The sequence below is a fragment of the Corvus kubaryi genome, unplaced genomic scaffold (assembly GCF_017639235.1).
Source record: "Corvus kubaryi isolate FWS band 111438036 unplaced genomic scaffold, C.kubaryi_AGA036_p1.0 37357, whole genome shotgun sequence".
NCBI lineage: Eukaryota > Metazoa > Chordata > Aves > Passeriformes > Corvidae > Corvus > Corvus kubaryi.
The window spans coordinates 14,295,449-14,319,520 of record NW_024581117.1 but is presented as its reverse complement, the minus strand read 5'-3'; the positions used below and the strand labels follow the sequence as shown (position 1 = coordinate 14,319,520).

General features: G+C 40.2%; 1 protein-coding gene across 5 annotated transcripts in view; it reads left to right on the top strand.

The window, feature by feature from the left end:
- JMJD1C (jumonji domain containing 1C) overlaps positions 1-24,072 on the top strand; it is a 159,038-nt gene that overhangs the window by 102,907 nt on the left and 32,059 nt on the right. For 4 of the 5 annotated variants that reach the window (XM_042033381.1, XM_042033379.1, XM_042033383.1 and 1 more), the window contains 5 exons: positions 5-118; positions 17,313-17,418; positions 22,181-22,305; positions 23,564-23,707; positions 23,825-24,017. In XM_042033381.1, the coding sequence (XP_041889315.1) occupies positions 5-118; positions 17,313-17,418; positions 22,181-22,305; positions 23,564-23,707; positions 23,825-24,017 (682 nt within the window). Of the gene's footprint in view, positions 1-4; positions 119-17,312; positions 17,419-22,180; positions 22,306-23,563; positions 23,708-23,824; positions 24,018-24,072 lie in introns of those variants that run through there. The other variant, XM_042033384.1, reaches the window with a different exon arrangement.

Below are 24,072 nucleotides of genomic sequence, written 5' to 3'. Positions count from 1 at the left end.
ATAGACATTCAAGCCCTTGGTTGGAAAAAGTGTATACAATTCAATTACTGCAGTAGAATTCCTTGTGGACAAACAGCTGGATTTCATAACTGAAGATAGTGCCTTTCAGCCCTATCAGGTAAGAAATTTGACTAGTGCATAAGTATTATCCATTTAACTTATTTAAAAGCCATATTTTTACTATTGTTTAAGTGCATTTTATGTTGAAGTTTTGTGTTTCAGGAACAATTTCCTCTTGATTATTGGCAGAGATTATTCCTTATTTTGTGAAAGATTATATTGTGTACTATATATGATTCTAGTTAATCTGATCATGTCAAGGAGTACTGTGCCACTAATATTATTGTACCACCTTTCATTAAAATACCTGACCCCTTTAAAGGTTAACCAGTACCATTAATTGTAGAGCAGATAGAAGATGGTATCCCTCCTTCTGAAGCTTTCATTTCCAGGTCTTTGCATGATATTCCACTTACTGATTTTTGAGTTTTTTTGGAGAATGAATAGCAGAAAATGTTAGTTCCTTTAAAGAAAACCACTTCTCTTACTTTTGTTTTTAAGCCTGGTAAAATTTCCAGTATTCTTGATTTTAATGCTTCTCCATTAATTAGAAACACATTAATATATTAATGCGTGTGTATTTAAAGAACAAGAGAATTAGTATTCCCCCCCTTGCTGCTTCAGAAGAAGGTCTAAAAATCTCTTCTATGGCAAGTAGAAAAATACTTGATAGTTCAGCTTGTGCTGAACTGATTGCAATTACAATAGCCATAAATTCTTCCTTATGGCTTGGATGGTACACTGCGGTGATACAGAAATAGTACTTACAGACTTGGAATAACAGATGGCCCTGAATAAATGCTATGTAATTTTGTCCTGACACCCCTTCTTCCTCCTGCTTCACCAAGATGTTTTTTTTTCCCCAATACCAAATATAGAGCTAGAAGAAGAGAAGTGGCTGAGAGAGAATCCTAGGGAAAGGAGAGGGAGGTTCAGTTCGTGGAAAGGCTGGTGCTTTTGTGTGTCTGTGGTGGGGAAGCCAAATGAGTTGAACGTTTCTTGTCAGGGTGAGGTTACATGTTATGACTTGAGCTGCTGGAACAGCTTGGCTTTGCTGCAGAGAACAGTTCCCACTATCAGCCCCTATGCTAGTGCCTTCAGCCCTCTAAACCAGCACAGCCTTGATTTTCAAACACGGGAGGGGGTAACACAGTGCGGGGGGAAAGCCTGTGATGTTCATGAGCTGAGCTGGATTAGCCCAGGGTGCATCCAGTGCTGTGGCTTCCTCTACAGAGGGGGTCAGGATGACGCAACACAGAGTGGGATATCCTCCTTTGGCAGCATCGACCTCTTAAATCAGCTGAGCCATGAAGTGTAAATTCGCCCTCAGAGTCCAGCCGCAGTCTTCCAGATTCATTTTACAAAGCAAATACTGGTGCTAGTGTCTGTCCTTTGCCTGAAATCTGTCAAGATCATGAGTCTGATAATGCTCATTCCAGTAACAGTAATCAATCTCCTTTTGGCAGTGAATCATTTCTGAGCTGAGCAAAGCAAACTGAACATAGGAGGACTGCCTTTTGTTAAACAATGCTATTGCCAGGCAGTGACATAGCAGTGTTCTATGCATTTTAGGCCATTCAAAGAATATTAACTGATAGAGCATTAGACTCAGAAGCACCTTAATTTGGGAAGGTGCATTCAAGTTGAAAGTGTATTTTTTAAAATGCATCAAATGAACAGCTGGCTTCATGCTATCATGATAGGTAATACTGAAATTAGCAGTGTTAGCATCTTCACTTCTCAAAGAGATACTGACCAAAAACTGCTACAAAGCAGTAGCTTGTCAAAAACAGTTCCAGAGATAAGCTTGGTCTCCCTAACTGTTGGCCTCCATTTTTGACACATAGAGGGCAATTCTGTGTTAGATCAGGCTGTTTTCCCCTCTCATGGAGCAAATAGTTACCCATTAAAGCCTGAGATGGAGGCTGTTGATCTGTATCCATCATGAGTTCGGTGACAAGATACTCGGAATTGTTTATTTTAACATTACAAGAAGTTTGCTGATGGAGATTCCTCTAAGTACTAAGGCATCCAGAATTTGCGTTTTAACTAGATACTGCTTGGATATTGAGTGTAGAAATATAAAATAGCATTGTGCTCACTGATGAATAGTGCAAAGATTTCTTTATTTGAATGATTATAAAAAGCTTGAGAAATGTCTTTTGTAAGAATGTCTCTTTGCAGGGCTAGCAGTATCTCAGTGCCAAATTGTACAAGTTAATTGTACAGATAAGAGCTTTTACTGAATGATAATGTCTTCAAGAGAACAGAAACTATATATGCTAATAATGTGTTAGACAGAAATATTAGCTTTATTACTGGGATTTATTTTCTGCTTAAAGGTACCTGAAGTGGGAGGATTGTGTCTATTGCTTTTGCTTGCTGTTTTTTGTTAATGCTGGAAATCACATTCCTAGTAATTAGTCACTTAATGTAAGGTAGTTTGTACTTGTATTTTTTTTCTGTAAGACCTTCCTTTTCTTTGGCCTCCCTTTTCTTTGCCATAAAACCAGATCCTAGATAAATCTTTGGTAAACTTCCTGTTACTGTCCGCTTTGCAAAGAAAATGGTATTTTTGCTCCCTTGTTTGGTCTGGAATAGCATCGATCTGCTTGTGAGCAGAGGACAGAAGTGAGGAATCATTCTTTGCAGGGATGAGTTAACTTTGAGTCTTCTGAAACGTGTTTAGTTTGTTTAAGCTCATGGCTGCACATTTTCAATATGAAGTCCTTAGAGACCATGGTGACCTAAACGCTTTTTTATTGCGTTTTGCTGTTAGTGCCTAAAATTCCAGTATCTTCCTGCCAAAACAAACAAAGTTTGAATCTGTGTGGGAAGACTCCATTTCACTTCAGATACAATTCTTAACTACTGACTTAATTTTTCCCATCGTTACATAGACTCATAATACTGGTAATGGGCAGCAGACAAGTATTTGGTATGAATTCTGCTCACATCAGTTCTGATCAAGAAACAGTGGTGTTTCACATAACAATTGGGCCAAAAGGCTTCATGAATAAGGTGCTGCTGTCCAGTTGTAAAGGTGACAACTGCTCAAAGCAAAGAAAACAGCACACTTGGCATCCTTTGAGACTTGGCAGGAAAAACAAAGTTTGAGTAGGCAAAGAACTAAATTACTGTCATTACCAGAAGTGGCTCTTCCAGAACAAGATGAAAGAGACTTTGGCAGGACTTGCTGGGGAACCGTGAACCATGCATTCCCATGCCATGTCTGCTCTTTGCATAAATAAACATGTTTCAATTGTTAAGAGATTCAATGACCTTGCTAAGGGCTGGATGAATATCGTTATTAAAAGTAGGGCATGCAGTATACAAGCCCACTTGCATGTCTTCACAAGGTTTGCTATACCAACTATAACACTTGCCAGTGAATTGGTCTTCACTGCTAAATGTGCGTATGAATCTTCTTTTACCTTATGTGTGTACTTATTAGAATCCTGCCCTTCTCTTTAGAAGTTGCTTGGATTCTTTATGTGTGGTGCCTTAAACACCAGCCTACAACTTGTTTCCAGTGGCTTTTATCTCTGTTGCTTCATGGAGGACGTAAACTGTATTATTCTCTACGTGAAACTTGTGTGTGACTGAGTGACTCATTCATTAATCTGGGATGGTCAGACCATTTAGTCATGTAGTTCATTTTATGGTGGTGACAAGGGGATCTTGAGGATAAAGCAGATATGAACATTTGCTGTGGTACTTTGCTTAGCAATGGAATGAAAATTCTGTCCTTTGCAGGAAATGAGAGACACAAAGTTTGCAACATGCATTTTCTATCTCAAACTAGTATCTGTAGGAAGTGTAAGTCTTGAAATGGGACATGTAGGTTAGGTCCTTAATGCGAATTCTACTTCGCATTCGTAATATATCATGTATATTCTGTGTTTAAAAATTCACAAGTATGGTGGGTTTAGTAATGGTTCTTGCTGTAGTCTGAAAATGAACACCTCTTGCAAAAAGCTGTTTTAAGGAAAAATTACAGTTAAGTCTACACATACAAGTGTGACCTAAATCAAATACTTTGAACGGAAGCAGTTTTCTGTAATAAGTTATTTGTACTGTTCTGTGGCATCTCTGTGTCTGTCTGTTGTGATACACATATTAAGTTAAGCAGCAGTAAAGCTAATCATGCCTTAATTTGTTTAAGCACTGTCGTTTACTTGAAGGACTATAGATGGGGATGTGAAGCATTAAAGCCCAGCATATGGTATGCGTGACCTCATCAGAGTGGTGTTTTTGTCTGGGTGGTGTTTGGCAGTGCCCGTCACAGACACTGTTGGGCTGAAGTGTGTGATTCTGCTGTTGCTGGCCAAAGCAGCTGGAGTCAACTGCATTATACTTCAGACAAGCAAATGAAGAATAACAAAAAGTGTTTTATATCGTGTTTTTCCATAGTAAAATACGCTTGTGGAAAGATCTGGAAAGACAGTGCTTTGCCCAAGCAGTGTGTGCATTTCAGCTGTGTGTCTGGGTCAGGCAGAGCAAGGGTGCATGATAGATTATATACTTCCAAATATGTACATAATGTGTGTGATAATGTATTTCCAAAGGATTTCTGAGCACACAGCACTGGAGCAAATGTGCACAGTGGAGGCAGGACAGAGTTCAAATGAAGTTCCTTCCAAATCATTAAACTTCCTGCAAAGGGTATTTTACCACTCAAGGAGGAAAGTGGAAGGGTGCACAGTCTTTAAAAAGTCCTCTTGGCTATTTGGTTAAAAAAAAAAAAAAACAAACTTGCTAAGAATGAATGTTTACAGTGAAATCTCTCTTCAGGCCTTACACTCTCCTTCAGAACTTCTTTTTTTCAGGTTTTTTTTTTCTGGAAGACAGGCCTGGTTGCTTTAGTGTTTCTAAATGGTACAGTCTGCCTGTCTACCTCTGTGCTGAAGGCTGCAGATGTAAAGATAGGGCGATGAGAAATCCCCCGTGGGAGGTGTTGCATGCAGAGCGATAGGCACCTGTACTTTGCTCTTTTTCTAAATGTGTGTGGCACGTCTGAATGCTGGCAGGTCACATGTCTAACGCGCCTTAAAGATTGTTGAAATAATAAACTTTCTCGCTAATCAGGAAGTAGGTACATCAGATACAGGACCTCATATACACCTACCTTGATCTATTACAAATTCAAGTCATATTTGCCATTAAGAAAGACTTGAGTGAAGGGCCATGGGCAACTCCACTGCTCTGCTTTTCTGTTCATTATGGGCAGACATTGGATATTTCAGACTGGATGCCTTTGGATTCCATGACTTGTTTGCTTGTAAGAGCAAGTAACCAGGGCTTGTGTAGTAATGACACGTGCACATAAAAAAAAATCTTTAAACATCTTGAAACAGGGACAAAATAGTATTTTTCTGTCTGTATTTTAAGCACCCCATAATTACATGTGCACTCATCTTTCAGACTTCTCTTACTTTAAGCTTCAGGCTTAAAAATAGCTGCTGCAGCTGAAAATTGGTTTTCCCATAAACTTGTACCTCCGCTGACCAGGCAGGCAGGAGCTTTTTGGGGTTGGTCCCACCCTTTGAGGTTGTGAGAAGCAGCTTGGGAACTCCGGGTGCTGGCCAGCTGGCGGCGGTGGCCATCATGTGCTCCACTCCTGCTTTCGGTTCCTTCATGGGCAACCCAGGCACACACAGCTTTCTGCATCTTTTAACTCCTCTCTGTGTTGTGCTGAAGAACTGTCTCGGTTCTTTCCCATGTCTCTGGACCACCCATACGGAGTCCAGCTGGCTTCTCTGGCAGCCTTGTAAAGAGCGATGGTCTAAACAGCTTGTTACTGACACATCTATGTTTAAGCGTACGGCTCCAACATGCAGGGAAGCAAAAGGCTTCGTCCAGCTAGAATTGGGTCAGATGACTCATCCCAGTCCTCACTCCCAGTAACACGTGCGGGACAGAAGAGTTTCATCGGGATGCTCACAAAAGGAGAGGAATGAGGGAGGAGGGATTGACACCCTCCATTTGTAGAGTCAGAGGGAGATGTACATCATCTGCCATAAGCCTGTATTTGTGCTTCTCTTTGAAAAAGAGCTTCTTGTTTGAGAACTTGCTCTGTTTTCTCAAAAGAGGTGGAATAAAATGGCGCCTTTCTGTTTTACCTTGATCTGTTAAGAAGTAAGGGCTTCAGTCACTTTTTTGTCTCAGCAAGGTTTGGCGCAGGAGTGGAGTTCTTCAGATCTGACAAGCCTTAGGGAAGTGAGCAGTGTGGAGGGGAGGCCATCAGTCAGCAGGAAGGTGACACAGTTGCCGCAAATAGTCTGGCTCTTCCGGGTGGGAGGGAGTTCAGGTGGAACTTCTGAGGCTGTGGGAAGGTACACAAGGAGGAAGGGAGGAAAGAGTTGTGAGGTCCTTTGAATAAACTGAGATTACTACAATACAGATGACTCTAAAATCCATAGGAAAACAGTTTTCCTTGCATTGTTGTAGAGAAACTTATTCTTCCTACAATTTCTGAAAAACCGCAGTCATTTCAATGATTTGATTTCATTTCATTAATCCTACTCTAGGAGGTAGTATTGAAGTAAGTAGTTTAAAAATTTGGATTTCAGAACGGAAGAGATGGAACAAAACCTGCTTCTTCTTTGAAGGTGAATATCAAATCCTTTCACTGAAGTATTTTGGTACTTCTGAAAAGCCATGCTTGGTATTACTGAGTTTAAAAATCCATCCAGTATTTCTGGATGAAGAATTTCCTGTGTTTGATCACAAGTGATTACTTCTTCACCAGTAAAAATCAGTGGAAAATATCGTTCAGTAGTAAGTGAAGGGTGCCATATCCTTGGTTCTGTATCCTTAAAATTTCTGTTTGATTTATGAAAAAGGAAAGCTTAAAGTATTTTTCTCGTGTGGTGGTCTTGACCAACACTGCTTCTGTAATCCAGACTCAAAGTCAGCTTGCAGAGAAGTCTGTTCCACATTGTAACCAGGAGCTGCTTTGCCCCTGTGTTCTTGGTTTCCCAAGTTGCTCTTTGTTGGGATTGGGAATCCTTGGTGCTTTAGGGATCTCAGAAGTGTGAATTCGAGTAAGCTCTGCAGCGTTGCATGGGAGTTTGTACCCAGAGCAGGAAGAGAGTAGGCATTCCTGCATTTCAGGTAGGGGGAAATTTGAGTTTCATGGAAATGTGTTCTTACCCAAATTAAGCCTTATCTTGACGTGATAAACACAATAGGTCATTTGGTGAGGTGCTCATGGGTTTGTTTGCTTTCGTTCCTCCCTTGGATACAATGTCCCTTTGTTCTGGCCGACACTCTAGACCTTTTTCTTACAGAATGTATTTCTGAAATTACACTAATAGAAGTAATAATTTGTAGTCTGGGATTACTGCTTCATGGGAACTGCTCCACAGCCTTCAGCAAACTTAAAGTTAGTAGAGGTTGAGCACTATAGCAGTTCCAGGTGTGTGTATCTAATTCTTTTTCCAGGCCACACATCTGGGGAGAAACTCGAGTAATTTTATACCAACTTGAATTTTTAAAATTAAAACTAAGTATGAATCTTGCTATTTTCTTAGACATTGGAATAACTTTACTAAGGGCTTGTAGAGGGCTTGATGTACAGAGCATTACTCATTTTTAACAATACACTAGTAACTACAGTTACAAAGCTTTTTTACTACTATTGTTTGTAAATAGTGACACCCCCCCCTTCAATCTAGCTAACATTTCCTGTGTTTTGATTGGAATTAAAATTACTATTCCCATTCTTCCCCTGTAACCTCCTCTACTTGAGTGTATCTGCCAGTATTGTTGGGAGCAGTATTTTAGTGCTTTTGAATTATAGTAATTTTTGTGCATCTCAGTGATGATTACATTTTTTGTAATTTTAGCTGTGAATTTTAAGCATGCAGTTTAGAAATTACGTTTCAACCGTAGAGGCAGGGACTTTATCCTGTTTGAATGTTTTCTCTTCTTATCACCACGTCACACCATTTTGGTATACAACAGATAAAATCAGGTTAAAGCAGGTTGCAGAATGCATAAGACTTGGTGGCTAAATTATGGCGCTTGACAGGCTTGAGCTTTTTTCTTCCTTTTTTTTTCTTCCCCGAGTCATGTAGTTCAGTCTTGAATTATGTCTTCAATAGGATTTTTTTGGTTCTGCATGCTAGGAAATTTATCTATGGAAAAATATTGTGAAATAGAAGAGCATTGTATCAATTTTAAACACTGTATGACTTTCCTAAGTTTACCTCAGGGAAGTTATTGCAGCAATAACTGAAATGTCCCTGTTTTCTGATTAGCAATTTAATCTTTCCTCTTTGCAAGACCATTATTCATCAGTTCTATAAAAGGCACATCCACTGCTTTCTCCAGAGTTGCAGAGAGCTGTAGTGTTAATCCAGCTATGATATATGTCCCAGCTGGTCAGATCTCTGTTATTTATAGGGAAAATTCCTAAAAGGGCTCCAACAGGTCATAACAGAGCTCTCTGCAGGAAAAAAAAAGGCAGTGCTGCCTAAAATCCTATTAGAAATTAACTTTGAAAAGTTCTCTGCAAATACAGTGGCACTTTTAAAATGTGAGAAAAATGAGTTTTATTTTGATCTACTTTCATAATACCAGCGTGTGGGCCAACGTGTATGTATTTGTATTCTAAGAAACACATTATGAAATAAATCCCTGAAAGCCACTTGAAAATAAAACATGAATGTAATAGTAATTCAATGGACTAAAACAAGCCGAGTTTCAAGAACATTTGGATGGTATCTGATGTATTCTTTCTGCCTTAAAAAAAAAAAAAAAAAAAAGTTAAAATATTTTTGTTCGTAAGGATTTGTTTTCTGCCCATAATCCTCATGAGTTACAGAGAAAATGAGCTAGAAAGTTTTGTTTCCAGAGTTCCTGTTTGGTAAATAGGATGGAGGATAGCTGCAGAAGAGACTAGGTAGCTGTGTGATTACTGTTGGTAATTTAAGCTGGTGATAGTTCAAATTCCAGAGCAGGGAGTCATTCACAAGAGTGATACACTGATGGATATCTCTAGGAGGTGGTGTTGATTCTAGGATCTGTCATCAGACTGACACGTTCTGGACAGTGTTCTGCACTTTTCTTCTGCAGAACTGAATTGAGAGGCCTCTGCTCTTCGCTGCAGTAAGCTCTCAGTTACCAGTAGTCTCGTCAAGGAATATTGTACTGCTGAGTAATGCAACTGATGGAAGATTCAATGGAGGTGACTACCAGGAGTTAAGAGATGACTGGTCAGTCATTTTCTGTGGTGGTGGTACACAGCCTGCCATCTGCCACAGGTAACCTCTGCTGTCCCTCATGCAAGAAAGATGTGTCTTCTGTAAAGTGGTCAGTGTCTGAGCAGCCCTTCTGTCTTGGCTTGATTTCTGGGTGCATTAGACTGCCTTTCTAGCACCCTGCTAGTCCAGACAACTGGTGGTCAATAGAATATACTTTCTTTTTTTTCTTAAAGACAAGTTCATCCATACAGCTTGTCCTTCAGCTGATGTGATTTGGGTCTTGTTAGATACCTTCTGAAAGCTGTTCCCGGTTCACAGGGTGTCTGGTTCTCAGTTCAGATTTTAATATCAATGTACAAAAGAGATTTCTCCAATGTACTTACTTAGCAGGTCTCCTTGTTAGCATCAACTTCACTCTGCTAATTGCTTGCTTCAGGGAAATGTCTGCACTTTGAGGTTTCTTTTCCCATAGTGGCAGTGAGTTGCTTAGTGACTCAAAGGCTTGTTCCAGTATTGCCACATGACTGAGTGGGTTAGGACCAGTACTCCCTCCCTGTTTCTCTTATGATTAGATGAAAAAAAAAAAAAAGCCAAATTAGTACAAGTTGCATATTGCTGAGATGGTGGTGATAAATATGTGGAGCCTGCCATGAGGAAGAGGAAGGAAATGTGATTCAGTGGAAAATGAAAGAAAAGCAAATATATGGCTGTGTCATCAAAATGAGAGAGAAGGTGGACATGGAGTAGTGTAGTTCATTTGACTTTTATTTGTCTGTATGTGGAGAGTGTAAGTAGTACAAACAGTCACCAGTGTTCTAGGTGGAAGCTGACAGCCTCCCTGTTTTGTGGATAGGAGCCACTTTTTTAGAGAAGTCTTACATGCTAAAAGATACCTGACTTTGAGGGAGAGTTTGCTTTTCTGACCCAGATTGTCCTACCTGCTCAGAGAGAGAGAGTAATATAATTTGTGAGTGTAAGGGTCGTTATTTTTTTAACCTCTGCTTTCAAATGCAAGACTATTGTAGATGTCACTAGAGCAGTTTTTAGGCCAGCACTGACAATATTTGTCTAGCCCAGGTTTGGCTTTGCTTATCCACTGAGTGTTGCTTACTTCCCTGCTGCATGTTCATCCTGTCCGTGTTCATGCTGTTCTGATTTCCCCTCTGCCTTCCCATACCAGATTGTCATCTACAGATACAAGAATAACAAACTGACTTGTAAAATGCAAATTTTACAGCATGCCCGTTTCACCTGAGGTATTGATAGTTTTATAGGAAGGCAAATACCTCTGTTGATTTTTCGTGTTAGTAAGTTAAAATAATGGAGAATATTAGACTACAAGTCATACTTTTTTTTCACCCCCTCTATGTTTATATTCCTAATGTTAGTATATCAGTTACTCTTGCAGAACTGAACAAATCAGTGTAATGATGCACCTTCAAGCCTGAAATTGTGACTTGGAGAACTGTATGTAGCCCTGATCCCCTGATTCTCAAACCTGATAATTAAAATCTTAAAATCAGTTTCAACTCTTCAGGCAAAATGAGGAAGGGAGTAGGAGTGTGCGGGGAGAAGTATTATGGTATTATGCATAGGGAAGAGTGGGGAGCAGCAGAAAAATCGTTGATAGCTTTTCCTGAGAGATGTTAACTTTACTGACAGTTGGAAAATTACTAAATTTGTATTCCTCATCTTCTTCCCCCTTGTAATTTTAACTTCCTACTTACAGAAACGTAGTCGTTGCTGTTACACACTGAAGATAACCCTTAATCTTAAATGTCTGTGGTCTGAAATACCCATAAACATTTGTCCTTGGAACAGTGCATTCAGAGCCCCTTGCTGGGTGGGGATTAGTTATCCCAGTTGTCCGTCCTGGCCCCCGCGTCAGTGCCCATCCCTGCTTTCCCCATGCGGCCGTGCCTCTGCGCACGTGTGAGCAGGGCTGACCTCGGCTCGACTTTGTTTCTGGTTTAGGGGTCAGGGTTGTGCCTTCAAGCTTGACTTAACTGGTTCAGATGTAGCCCAGCAGCTGCCGGGTTTGAATGAGGTAAATTGTGACTGTGCGCTCAGAACGGCAGAAAATAGGTCAAGTGTGGGTTGGGTTTACATAGAAAGCGCTGGCGTCGCCTGGTAAGCCTAAGCCTCTTCTCTCAGCTCAGACAAAGCCGTTTAAGGTAAACTGGGAAGTTACGATCTCCCAAAAAAACTTTCTAGCCTTGCTAGCTTTCTAGCCTTGGTGTTTGTGGCTGGCGTTGGCCTTGATAAGAAGCCTGGGGCGGGAGGGAGGTTGCCCTGGTTGCAGGGGCATGTGGAGAGCCGGGTCGATGTGTTCCTCTGAGCAGTCAGTCAGTCCCCTCTGGAAAGGCGGTGCTGGTCTGGCTGTGCGGGGCAGCACAGCCCTGCAGCCTGCGGTGCCTCTCTGACCTCCTGCCCACCAGCTGCAGTGGTGTGGCAGCTGGGGTAGCCTTTCACTTGTCAGAGAGTAATCAGGAATATACTGTTTATCAGTGGTTTATGCATGCTGTGTGTCCAGAAAGAAGCTGCAGAAGATCTGTATTTAGACTCATGTAAATTTGGTTATTTCCCTCTGAAGTTTGGTGTGGTCTGTGTGGCAGCCACAGTGCCTGCCTGGTAATACCCTCAGGGGTGTCAGTTGCTGCCAGTTTTTCTGTGTTTTAGTTAGATTCTTATCTGTTGCACTGGAGAAAAAGTCTGGTAGCATGGCAGAGGGATACTACCAACCAGTTCATAGACGATGTTCTTGTTAAGATCTTGGGTCTTCTGCCTGTCTGCATTTTGTGGTTTTTTTTTTTCTCATTCTGATGTCAAGCAGGACAATGTTAAGATTGAAGGTTTGTTAAAAATTAGAATCAGTGAAAGAGATTACAGATCAGTGATGTAATCACGTCATGTGGCATGATCAGTGAAAGATGAAAGAAAAAGAAAAGGATTTTGCTGGTTATCAAGAAATGAAAATAAGGAGAGTGTTGTACAGGCCTGCTTTCAAATGTGGGGTAAAAATTGTCATGAATGTGTTTGAGGCTGGGTGCAGGTACAATACTTAATCTTTTTTTTGGGAGAAAGTAATCCAAAAAAATGGCATTAGAGGACTAGTATAAATTCTCAACAGTGTAGATTTTAAAAAGTGCTTTTTGCTGCCACTGTTCTGCTCTCTAAAGACTTGTGGCAGTCAGTAGGGAAGTGTTGACTGTTTTCGCACTGCAGTTCTCATACTTAATTTCTATGCAGCTGAAGTTCAGTGCAGTTGTACAAATGATTTGCTGCAAAAGGAAAAAAAAGGGGGTTGGGGGCTCATTTTATAGACGCTAATATTCACTTACAAAACAAGAACAAAACTGAAGGTTCAGGATGCTTTGATCTTTGAGTTTTTCATTTGCACTCTGAATTTAAATGTGGTCCCTCTGCCATTAAAGTCCTAACAAAATGCTTATTTCCATGTGCAGTGCATACTGTGTAAACACTGTAAACAGGACTGTTAAGTTGGTTATGTACTAGTTTTCATCTAATTCGTGTCCTAAATTATCAGAAAACCTCTAAGCAGCCAGAGGAAGCTATAGTTAATTAAGCCACAGATGGTGAGGACTAACGTGGTGTTGACCTTTGTGAGGACTGCAAAATCTACTTAGTCTTTCTCTGTGAAACACTAGCTGAAATGAGTTCCTACTGATATTAGGAAGATGTCCTTGATGCATGAAGCCAAATGCAGAGACACCATGACCAAGGAAGGAGCTTTCCCAAATGAAGGTTTGCAGGTTCCTAATGTTTGATGTGTATTGAGACGTCATGTTCAGGGCTCTGATTTAAGCTTTTTTAATGCCAAAAGCATTAAAAAAGCACTGTTCTTTTAGGACTGGTTTACTTGGAATATTGTCAGTTCTCCTCCTCTTCACCTAAAGTGGCGAGTTGACAGCTGACTGGAGTGCGTGTACCCTCCCATAAGCAGCATGCAGGCTGTGGGACTGGGGGTAGGAGCAGCTTCTGGAACACACTTTATTATTGTTGTTCTCTGCTCCAGGGTTTCATCTCTTGATGAACTCATTTCTGCCCCTCAAGTTTCTGAAGTGTATTTTAAAATGCTGAGGAAATGTGTTGCTTCAATAGTTCAGGTCTTGTGGGAGAGGTAGCTGTGGAAATACGTAGGCCTTCCTACCACAGTCAGACCTGGCTGCCCAAAATGGAAAAGGAACATCTGGTCATTTGAGCCTTTCAGAGGCGCTTTGTGCAGTCTTTGGGCAATGTGCAGATTCAGCATATCTAGGGATAGCTCTCAGTGTCTTGGATAATATTTTTTTTTGTGGATGGAGTGAATAGGAGAATTCTCATTAGGATTTTGACTTCCTTTTCTGTGGATACTATCTTGAAATTCCTGTTTGATCTTATGGGAGTTTTGAAGCATGGTCAGTGGTCTGAGCAGTTGTTCACCTGTGACAATGAATGATAAATTATTTTTGTCCAAATAAGCTCTCTGAAAATGCTTCTCTGAACAAAAATTTTTCCTTCCTGGTTAGACCAGTATGATATCTTAACCTGCTGGTATGGTCTAGAGTCTCAACCTACTTGTATCGTTTTGCACAAGGATAAAGAACAGATATACTCAGAAAAGCACAAGATCTCTTTGATACTTGGGGAAAATTTCATTCTCTATTCTTCTCAGGACTTCCTTGGAATTGAGCACATCCCCAGCAGGTGAGAATGATCACCTAGAGAGACATGCAGCTGACCCAGTTTTTTTGATAATTAAGCATAAAGTCCAGTCCAGCAGAAGTGAATCCTTCTTTTGATCTAGAAAGGAGGAAGAATATCAGCAAAGATGTAAAAACTTGTTGTAGATTGGCAAGCTTCTGATAGTCACATTGCCTCATGTGACTGTTTTCCAGAAGGGCAGGAGGGGTTATCTCAACCATGTTTTTCTAGCCCATATGCCCTTTGTCTTCTTCCCAGAGTTGCATATAGTCATTTGTGGAGCAAGGGACACTGCTACTTGAAGGACATAAAGAGCTTCCTACAGTAGATTTGAAGAAGAATTTAGCAGTCCCATTTATTTGATTTGCATCCTGATTTGTGTAAGGATTTCAAATGAACATTAGCATTCTTCTGGAGGAGATATTCCAGGACTTGTGGAAAAACTAGTCTAGGAGAGGGTACTGTACTTACTTTTGTTTGTAAAACTGCTTTCAAATGAGGAAAAGTCTGGGGGAAAATCCTGCAGGGCATTTACGTCTTTCGGAGGTTAGTCTGTCACTCATGCTGCTTCAACCAAGAAGAGGAAAACTGAAGGTTACAATTGCCAAGGTTCAGATCTGTAGATGGTAATTGTTCCTTGAGCAATATAAACAAAGGGAAAGGAAAGGAACTGGGAACTGCAGACTCATCTGCTTGTCTTCAGTGCTGAACTAGGGAAGAGACTGCAAGTCATCAGCCTTTCTTGTTGTCCTGTCTCCCTGGGAGTTCGTGATTTGTGCTGAAGCAGCGTGGTTAAGGCCACTGCCTTATAGTTTAACACATTATGCAATTAATTCCCTGGGTTTTAGATATTCAGATTTAAGACTAAAGATGGAAAAAAGGTAAGTCATGGCACACACGTTTTTTCACAGACACATGTACACAAAAGAACAGAATTTTTGAGATTACAAAAACTTGTTCTGTTAGTATCTTCCCCCTACCCTGTGGTTGATATGTTAGATGTGTATTGCATGGATATTTAGAAATTCTGGGTTCTCTTTGATATCATTTACATAATCCCAGTCACACCTGCATGCAGTTTGTGTAACGGGTCTTTGACCTAACCTGTGCCTTTTGTAGCTCATTTTTGAGATGAGCTCATCTTTTTGCAAGGGTAAGGAGATAAGTACAAAATGGACTTTGCAGTCTCTTTTTCTAAGTGTTCACATGGAGCACTGTCAGCCAAAGGTGCTAATGTCATGCATCTGGATAGGAGATAAAGGTTCAAATGTACTATATGTGGGATGGCCATTATCTTCAGTGTCAAGTTCAAAGAAGGCCAAGATGCTTAGGAGGGATGTGAAAGCTAAAAAAAGAAAAGCAGCAGTGTGTGTTGCCTTCAGGAAACAAATCAAAAGTGGTTTAAGATGACATAGAGACTCAAAAACTTTGTGTAAAGAACTGATGAAAATAGTATAATGTTAAGAGTAACAGGGTTGACTTCATGGTACTTAATTGATGTGTATAATCTCAAAATCAAGATACAAATTTTCTTAGATGGGACTGAAGAAATGGCTAAAAATGTACAAGATCTGCACACTAAATGCATTTGTAAGTCAGCCAAACTCAGTATTGCAGTCCTCAGTCTGTTGCTTAGATCCAGTGCTTGTGGATCTGAGTGGGGAAATGTTTGGTGCAGGAATCTCTTGCAGCTGCTGTGAAAGAGCATGCATGGGAAGGAGGACAGATGATTGATCATCACACAGCTCCAGTTCCAGGATCTGTCGTGTTCCCCTGGCAAATCATTCCCTCTTTCCAGTGGTGGTGATGCTTCTGTATGTAGGATCCATGCAAAAATGGATTTGCACAAGTAGACAGAGTAGCTATAATACTCTCTTTTAAATTGCCATGGGAGAGGACATCCTTGAATAAATTTTAGTAGGGACCCTCTTGTGCCTCTGGTAGTGCTAGCAGCATACTTAGCTGATTGGTGCTTTGAACCTTGTGGTAGAGGTCCTGTTGGTCTTCTTCACTTTCACTTTGTTCCAATTTACATGTATTAAAATGGTCATCTTGACTATTCTTCTGGATCCTTTGCAAAAGCATAAGGAGAGAAAGAGTAATTTTCTCTAATAACCAGAGCATTGATGCATTCTCCATAGTGAAGCACAGCAAATCTCCAAGTGTCAGGAAGTGAATTTTGAATTGGAACTAGATATCCTGTGATCAGTGGGTTAGCAGGAATAATCTCATCCAGATGAATAGAGAGAAATTGCTTGTTTCACTGGAGGGCCTGGCAGCAATGCACGATTCATTGGGTGTTGCTTGTATCTTTGTATTCTGTGGCTGGAGCTCTTCATAATAAAATTGTGAAACATCAAGGAACTTGTTGAAGATCAAGGAAAGAAATTACTTGATCTCAGCTGCAGTACTGATAAAACATTCTATGTTTTATGTGTGGAGAATTGCACTCATTATTTTAGCTGTCTGAAGTTCTCTTGGTATAAATGAATGTTGCTGCCGCTCATGGATTTCCAAGGCCATCTTCTGCATGAGGAGCCACCAGGCTTTTTTTCTCTGCCACAACCTCAAAGACAGAAATAGCAAGTTTGCTCTGAAATAGAGAAATAGGTGTTCTAGGAGTCCAGAGACGAATGGTGAATTCAAGCCATGCTTGCAAGGATGTGAACCAGATTCTCTGCCTAATTTTTTTCCTGTTAGAAGGACAGAGCCACTGAATAGATCTTAATTTCCTAGATGATATCCTACCAAATACTGAATAAGAGTATTTTCCAGGAGAACTGATAATCCTAAAATTAAAACGTCTTATTTGAAACTACCCAATTAACAAAGGCCAACATATTTGAAAATCAGCAATGGTGTTTCGCTGAGAATGCTTGTTTCTCTTAAAGTACTGCTTATGCGTTATATTTGTGGGTTTGATATCTGTGTTTATGCTCAATATGTCCATATTAAATTTTACAGAGATGGAAAACTGATTTTTTTTTTTCTTAATTCATTAATTATTTAAACAATTCTTTGTGCATACCTGTGAACATATAAGTCTTTAGAGGGCATTTTTTAGCTTGTAGTAAGACAGTATTTATGAAAGTGTGATCCTATTAATAGCTTACAAGTCTGGCCACATGTAGGATCTAATATACTGGGTTCCCATGAAATAACTTCTAGCACTACGTTATGCTTTTAAGTTTTTTCTAAAAATAGCACAGGGATTTGTAGGCAATCAGTAAAATTAGCATCTAACTACTTAATATTGTATTTTAAAATACATCTAGGAAAATAAACAAAAATGTTACAAGTAAACATAACATATGGTTCTTTTTTTAATCTCTACTTTAGGACGACGTAGACAGTCTAAACCCAGTTCTCAGGGATAACCCGCAGTTACATGAGGAGGTAAAAGCCTGGGTAAAGGAACAAAAGGTTCAGGAGATTTTTATGCAAGGTAATTATATGGGAAATTGTGTTATTTATATTCTGTGTTAGCTAGTTTAAGGCCATTACTTGTGTGGGACTCATCCCATAGCATTTGTGATATAATGGAGAATATATTTTTTAACTTGGAAGTATTTATTAATACAAGAAAACAAGACTGTAAGAAGCTGTTGGTGACTGCTTCAGACTGTTCTTAACTTGTTTGATGTTTTAGTGATCACAGCAAAAGCTGAATATCATTAGTCTAAATGTAGATATTCTATGAAGTTTGTTGTGAAAATAAGTGTGTATGAATGGCATCCACACACATTTTGGCATGTTTAAAACTGTTCTGTGCTCTGTTAGTGTTACTGTTACGTGTGGTAACTTCTCAGATACCTGTTTGTGCTTGTAGTTCTTCACAGTTCTGTCACAGATGAAGAATACTTTCGAATTCCTACCCCACACCCTCACCCCCTGACTGAAAAGTGCCTTTCAAATCAGTTACAGTTTGTAACTCAATTCTAATGCTGGGAAGTTGCAGAAAAAGCTGTGTACAATAATATTTACGCTGTAGATAAAAGTTACAAGAAAACTAGTATGAATTAGAAGAAATTATTTTGGTGCCATCTTTCTGATAGTAGAAATACTGTATGCATTTGCAGTATATTCATTAGTTTCAGGAAGCTCTGCAGAGGAGTTCCTATTACTAGGAGGCAGAAACCAACCTCTGCGGGTCTGGGCTAAAATCCCCAGGCAAGCAGAAAAGCAGTTTCAGAACAAAAATGCTTAAGCAGTCATTTTGTAAACGAAGATTAGGAGGGAAGCTGTAAATAATGAGATATTTTAAGGACGGCTCTGAGGTTTCCTTGCTGTCTAGTCTCTTTGATAAAACCAAGATCAGAAGACAAAAGGAGTATGGTAAGTAAAATACTGAAGTTACAGTAAAAAACGTCTGTCTTTCCTTCTGTGGAGTTTCTCATTTGACTAGATGTGATTATTCTTACGGGCCACAGAAAAAGGATGCTGAAAAAAGGAACATGTGGAATTGTGTAGATAGTGAGTTGGCATGTTGGCGTTAGTCATTTTAGATTTTAACTTTCGGTATCAACAGATGCAATACAAGTTAATAGTCTGTTGATGAAATTTGCAGACAAAACTTGATTGAGAGGTGATGCAAAATCAAATTAGGGCTGTATGAAAAGGAAACTAAAATTGAGATTGTTTACTGTATTTCATTGGAGTAACAATAGTAAGACTATTGTAAAAGCCTCTGTGTACACTGACACAGAATCAATAGCTGAGCAAAGCTCCAGCAGTATTGAAATAGTCATCTAAATGAGACTGCCAGCCCGTCATCCACACAACTCATTCCCATCATTCCAGGAACTGTATTTTTGTCTTTATAGATATAAGTTCTCAAAGAGAGGTTTCTGTCCTTAGGAGTGCACAAATGAATTCTCAAAGAGAGGTTTCTGTCCTTAGAAGTGCACAAATGAAGAGTAATGTAGATGATGAGATGAATCAGTGCCCTTGAAGGCAAGCTTTCCTCATCTAAGGAGAAGCTGTAGATCCACTTGCTCCCCTGATGTGATGTGTGACCTGAGGAGACACAGGTTTCCTCACGAGGGCCTTGGCAGTGCCCCCACCTCAGCCCCATGGGATGGTGGTAAGCCAGCAGAGCCTGCTGTCACATTCTCCTGGGACGTAATCTGCTCCTGGTCGCGCAGACTTTATGTTGGCATGAACCCTCTAGTGGCTTACGGACAGCCCTCTGGCAGTGCTAGCTGCTGTAATCTAGTCCTGCTCTCTTCCTTTTCTCCTCCTCTCTCTTCTCTGGTTTGCTTCACCTTCTCCCCTACCATTTTCTTCTTCCCTGCAATTTAAGCTATGTTTTCAGTTCTACCTTGTCTAGATGTTAAGGTTGTTACCATATTCTCTTACTTCATGCTCTACAGCATTTTTAGGATCCAGCCTATTCCTTGTTTTTTGTGATGCTGAAACCTTCATATCACAACTTAGTTCTTTCTACTTTGACTCTTGCAGTTAAAACACAGCTTTTCTGACGAAAGAGGAGGGTCGGATAGAAGCATTAAAATCTGGTTCCAAATGTTTGAAAAGCAACATGCCAATTTGAGAAGGGAGAACTTTAGTCAAAATCAGTCCAATTATTTACAAGAAGGAGACCAGGAAAAAATTGGCCTATTTAACCTTTCCTTTGGGCGGCAGTCACAGCAGCATGCTTTGCAGTAGAGATTGTAGCTTTGGCAGGAAAGTAGTTTATTCTTTGTTCAAAAAAAATGAAACTCTTCCCAAACTTGGCCAAGTTGGAAGCTTTTGGGACAAATAAAACTAGTTCAAGGAACATAGTGAAGTGTCTTTGATTTTTAACAACTAAAACACTTGATTTCTTTCTTCCTATTAGATTGTTTTATCATTACAATCTCAGGCTGCATGTATAATAATCCTCTTGAAACATCGAGTGTGCTTCTATTTTCTCATAGTACTGCACAGGCTGTTTCAACAATGTGTAGCTGAGTGTGGTTCAGCCAGGGACTGGAGACAAAGCCAGGCTTTTCCTGTAATGGCTGCTTGTGGCTGGGCTGGGCTGGAGCTGAGCTGGCCTGTGTCATGAAACTGATGTTTAATCTTTCTCCTTCTTCCTGTTGCCCCATCAGCATGTAAGAAAAAAGCCCAACCCACTGTTTTTAAAGTTAGATAAACTTTTTTAAAAATAGATAGGGTAACAGCTGGGATGAAGGACGGACACAGATTAGAACAAGGAGTAAGAGGAAAGAAATTGGCGCTGGGTCAATGCAGGGGAGTATGGGAGAAGCTGGAAGCTGTTGGAGAAAGGATGGAGCTTGTAAGCTGAGAAGACTGGGGGAAAGGACTTGGAAGCCAGTGGCCTGAAATCATATTAATATAACGAGACAAGAACCTGGGGAGGGGCTGGTTCTGCTTATGCAAGAGACTGAAAATCATTGTGCAGTTAGTAGTAGGATGCAAGAGAGGAGGAGCTTGGATAGGAAAGTAGGAATGGCAAATTTGCACGAAGAGACACAGGCAGAATTTTACTGAGACTGTCTGGATAAGGCAGAGCTTTGGGACAGCCATTAAAAGTTCAATGTGGAGAATGTGGATAGGTCAGGCAGTGAGTGAGAAGTGTGGGAGCTGAGCTGGAGGCGTTTTGTAGGGGCATATGGAATAAGGGTTGGAGAGAAACCATCAGGAAATGTGTCCCCACGGGAACCCCATGTGGTCCAAGACCAGAGATGTGAGACATAAGCTTGTAGATGCTTCCTCTTTTTCTGCCCTTGTGTACCTGTGCTGGCACACTTCTGGCCCTTGTCTGTGCTGCTGGAAACATACTCAAGGCATGAGTTAAGGCTGGTGGCTCAGGGGGTTCAGGAGGTCTCAAGGTTTCAGTTGTGCCATGAATGATGTGGATGGGGGTAAGAAGGGTGCTGTGGTGGAGTGTTTCTCTTCCCAGCTGGTTTTAAAAATGAGATAGTCACATGCAAAAAGTATTTCAAGAGACCACTTGGAAATAACTAAATTATTACCGCTTTTGCACTTCTCTTGATCTCTCAAATGTTGACATTAAAAACTCCTCACAGTAGCACACTGTCACATACAGAGGGTATAATAGAGACCCAGTTGGTGTGATGGTGGATATGTTTTACTAGAGAAAGCTGTCACCTGTGAGGTCCCTGGCCTGTTCGCTGCAGATGTTTGAGCTTGCGTAATGTACTGGGCAGGGCTTGGAAAAAATGATCTTTAGGGAAGACAGGGGAATTCTGGCCTTGCCTGTGTGGTTTAGCAACTGAGCACTCTTAAATCACTTGAGCTAGGCTGTTGGGAGTTTGTCACTGACTGGTTTTTCCTCCCTTCCTGTTTGCCTGACCCGGGAACCCGGGGCTTGATTGCGGAAGTAGCGAAACCCACACAGTTGGAACTGAACTTGGTGGCAGTGTTGCTTGGTCATGCAAAATGCTACATAAACACCAAGTGCAATGAAACTTAAAGAGGTCCAGTGATCAAGTTCCATGATCACTGAACATGAATAAAATTGTTAAGTCTTGATTTCTGGGTCTTGAAACAAACTGTAAAATAGGTACAGTATCATACTAGTTCCCCTCCCCATGGGCTTTTGGAGGTGAATTAAACTGAGCTTTGCAAAATGTGTGAGGTTTCTTTGCATTTGGTATGTCTGCAAACAGGAGCTGAAGTCTTCTTAGCATTTGTGTGCTTGAATGTTCTGTGTGGCCATAGCAAGCACGGGATTGTTCCACTGCCTTTCTGCCTGTTGTAATGGAGAGAAATTCTGTGGTCACTTATGGGAAAGACTTGGCAGCTGCAGAGCCTAGCCACCAAGATGTAAATCTTTTCGCCAGCAAAGCAGCTGGGCATGTGACTAGCCTGTTAAATAGCTTCTGTATAACCTGCTGCTGCCACTTTCTAGCCTTTCAGATTAGTTTTCTGTGGTTGCTCTTTGTAGGCAGGAATTTTCCCATCATGTGTCATCATAGTTGCAGAAACAATTTTCTTATCTAACTAAATCTATGTTGAAAATGTTAGCAGAATTAGCCTTAAAGCATGCTTAATATGTATCATTTGCATTTCAAAATGTCTTCCTGAATCTCTGGTTAGCTGTCTATGCCACGTGCACTGTATGTTTGCTATGAAGCAAAAAAAAAAAAAAAAAAGGCAGGAAAATCCGTGTACGCCTTTTTTTCCTTTTATTTTTTCTGCATTCCTCAATGGCTTTTTTATTTCTTCCTCTTCTAAAGGTCCGTACTCCTTAAATGGTTATAGGGTGAGAGTGTACAGACAGGATTCTGCCACCCAGTGGTTCACTGGCATCATCACTCACCATGATCTCTTCACCCGCACTATGGTGGTTATGAATGACCAGGTGAGTTGATGGATGATACTCAGAAAACAAGCTGCAAGTAAACTGTGCCTTGGGAGGTTCTAATATTTGTTGGTATCACTCAGAAACACACTGAGCTGGTTCAGTTCCAGCAGGGTGAAGGTATCACTGTGCTGAAACTACAGCACAATTGCTTTGGGCTATCAGTTAAATCCTCCTGAAGCTGAGCGTTTGTGCAGTGATATGATTAATACCAGTCCTGCAGTTTCTTCTGCTGTTGCTATTTGACTAGTGAAGTCTTTGAAGTGCAGCAATCCAGTTTGAAGAACTGGTCTTCCCTGTCTGCTCTGTTGAGAATTTCTTTTCACAAGGATGAAATCTTTCAGCACTTCAGTAATGATTACTTTTTCTAAGCAATTGAAATAGTCACTTTCTGCAATTTATTGAATTAAGCATTTACTGCAGCCCTAATTTGTATTTGCTATGGTGGGTTTTAGTTTTATTTCAGAATTTGATGTTACAAAAAGTATTAATACTGGTACTTTTAATGGCAGTAATGAATTCTGTTTCAGGAGAGTAGAGTAATGACTCAATAGTAATAGAATGAATGACCCATCTGCCTTGAAATGACTGACAAAACCGTGTGTGACAATAAAAATTTAAGACTAGTCTATTACTCAAATTCTTCCCCTTAATTTGCTCAAGTTAATATTCCCCAAATGTTACTTTTTTCACTTTGTGCCATATTCTTTGACGATCTGGTTAGCATTTCCTACTTTATGAAATATTTCTCACTAGTAACACTCAGCAGTTTTAGAGTTCGTCTTTCCAGTCACTTTGGTTCTCTTCTTGCAGCAGTTTTGCTTCTGTAGAAAGCAGTACTGTAATGTGCTTCTGCAGTATAATTTATAGTATATTAAATTAATCTTATAAAATACTTGTATGTTGTAATTACTATGTAGGGGTTATTCTATGAATAGCTCGTTAAATCTCAAATTTGCAGGTCAGTGGAGGGGGAAGGAACGGGTGCTGGGTTATTCTTTGCTTTTTAAAAAAATTATTTTTGCAGTGACACGTAAAGACACATTTGCTTTGGTTTGACACTGTTCCCAGCATTTGTTGTGTCATATGTCAGTTCTGCTTGTCAGGATTAAGTAGGCTTTTCTCTGATTAGTCTTCGGCACATAAAGTAGACTGGTGAACACTGATATAGAAAATACAGATTGGGCATTGTCTGAACATCTGTGGATTGTTATTTTCTCTCTTCTCTTTTTTCTTTTTTTTTTTCTACATAAACCAGGTGTTAGAACCCCAGAATGTTGATCCTTCTATGGTTCAGATGACCTTTCTAGATGATGTTGTTCACTCTTTGTTGAAAGGTGAAAATATTGGCATCACTTCACGCCGGCGGTCTCGTTCCAACCAGAACAGCAACACAGTTCACGTAGATACATTTATCTTTTTACCTATGTATTTTCATATATTGCGAATGTTAAAAATACATGTTTAAAGATACTAATTAACATTGCATTTAAGTCCATTAATAAAAAATTATTTTTAGGGTCATTATACACGTGCACAAGCAAATAGTCCCAGACCAGCAATGAATTCCCAAACTGCAGCACCAAAACAGAATTCTCACCAGCACCAGCAACAGAGGAATATTCGGCCAAATAAGAGGAAAGGCTCTGACAGCAGCATGCCTGATGAAGAGAAGATGAAAGATGAAAGATATGATTATATAGGTCGAGGAGGTAAAAACGGTTAATGGAAGGGGGGAGGGAGAGCTTCCTAAAACTGTATTAGACT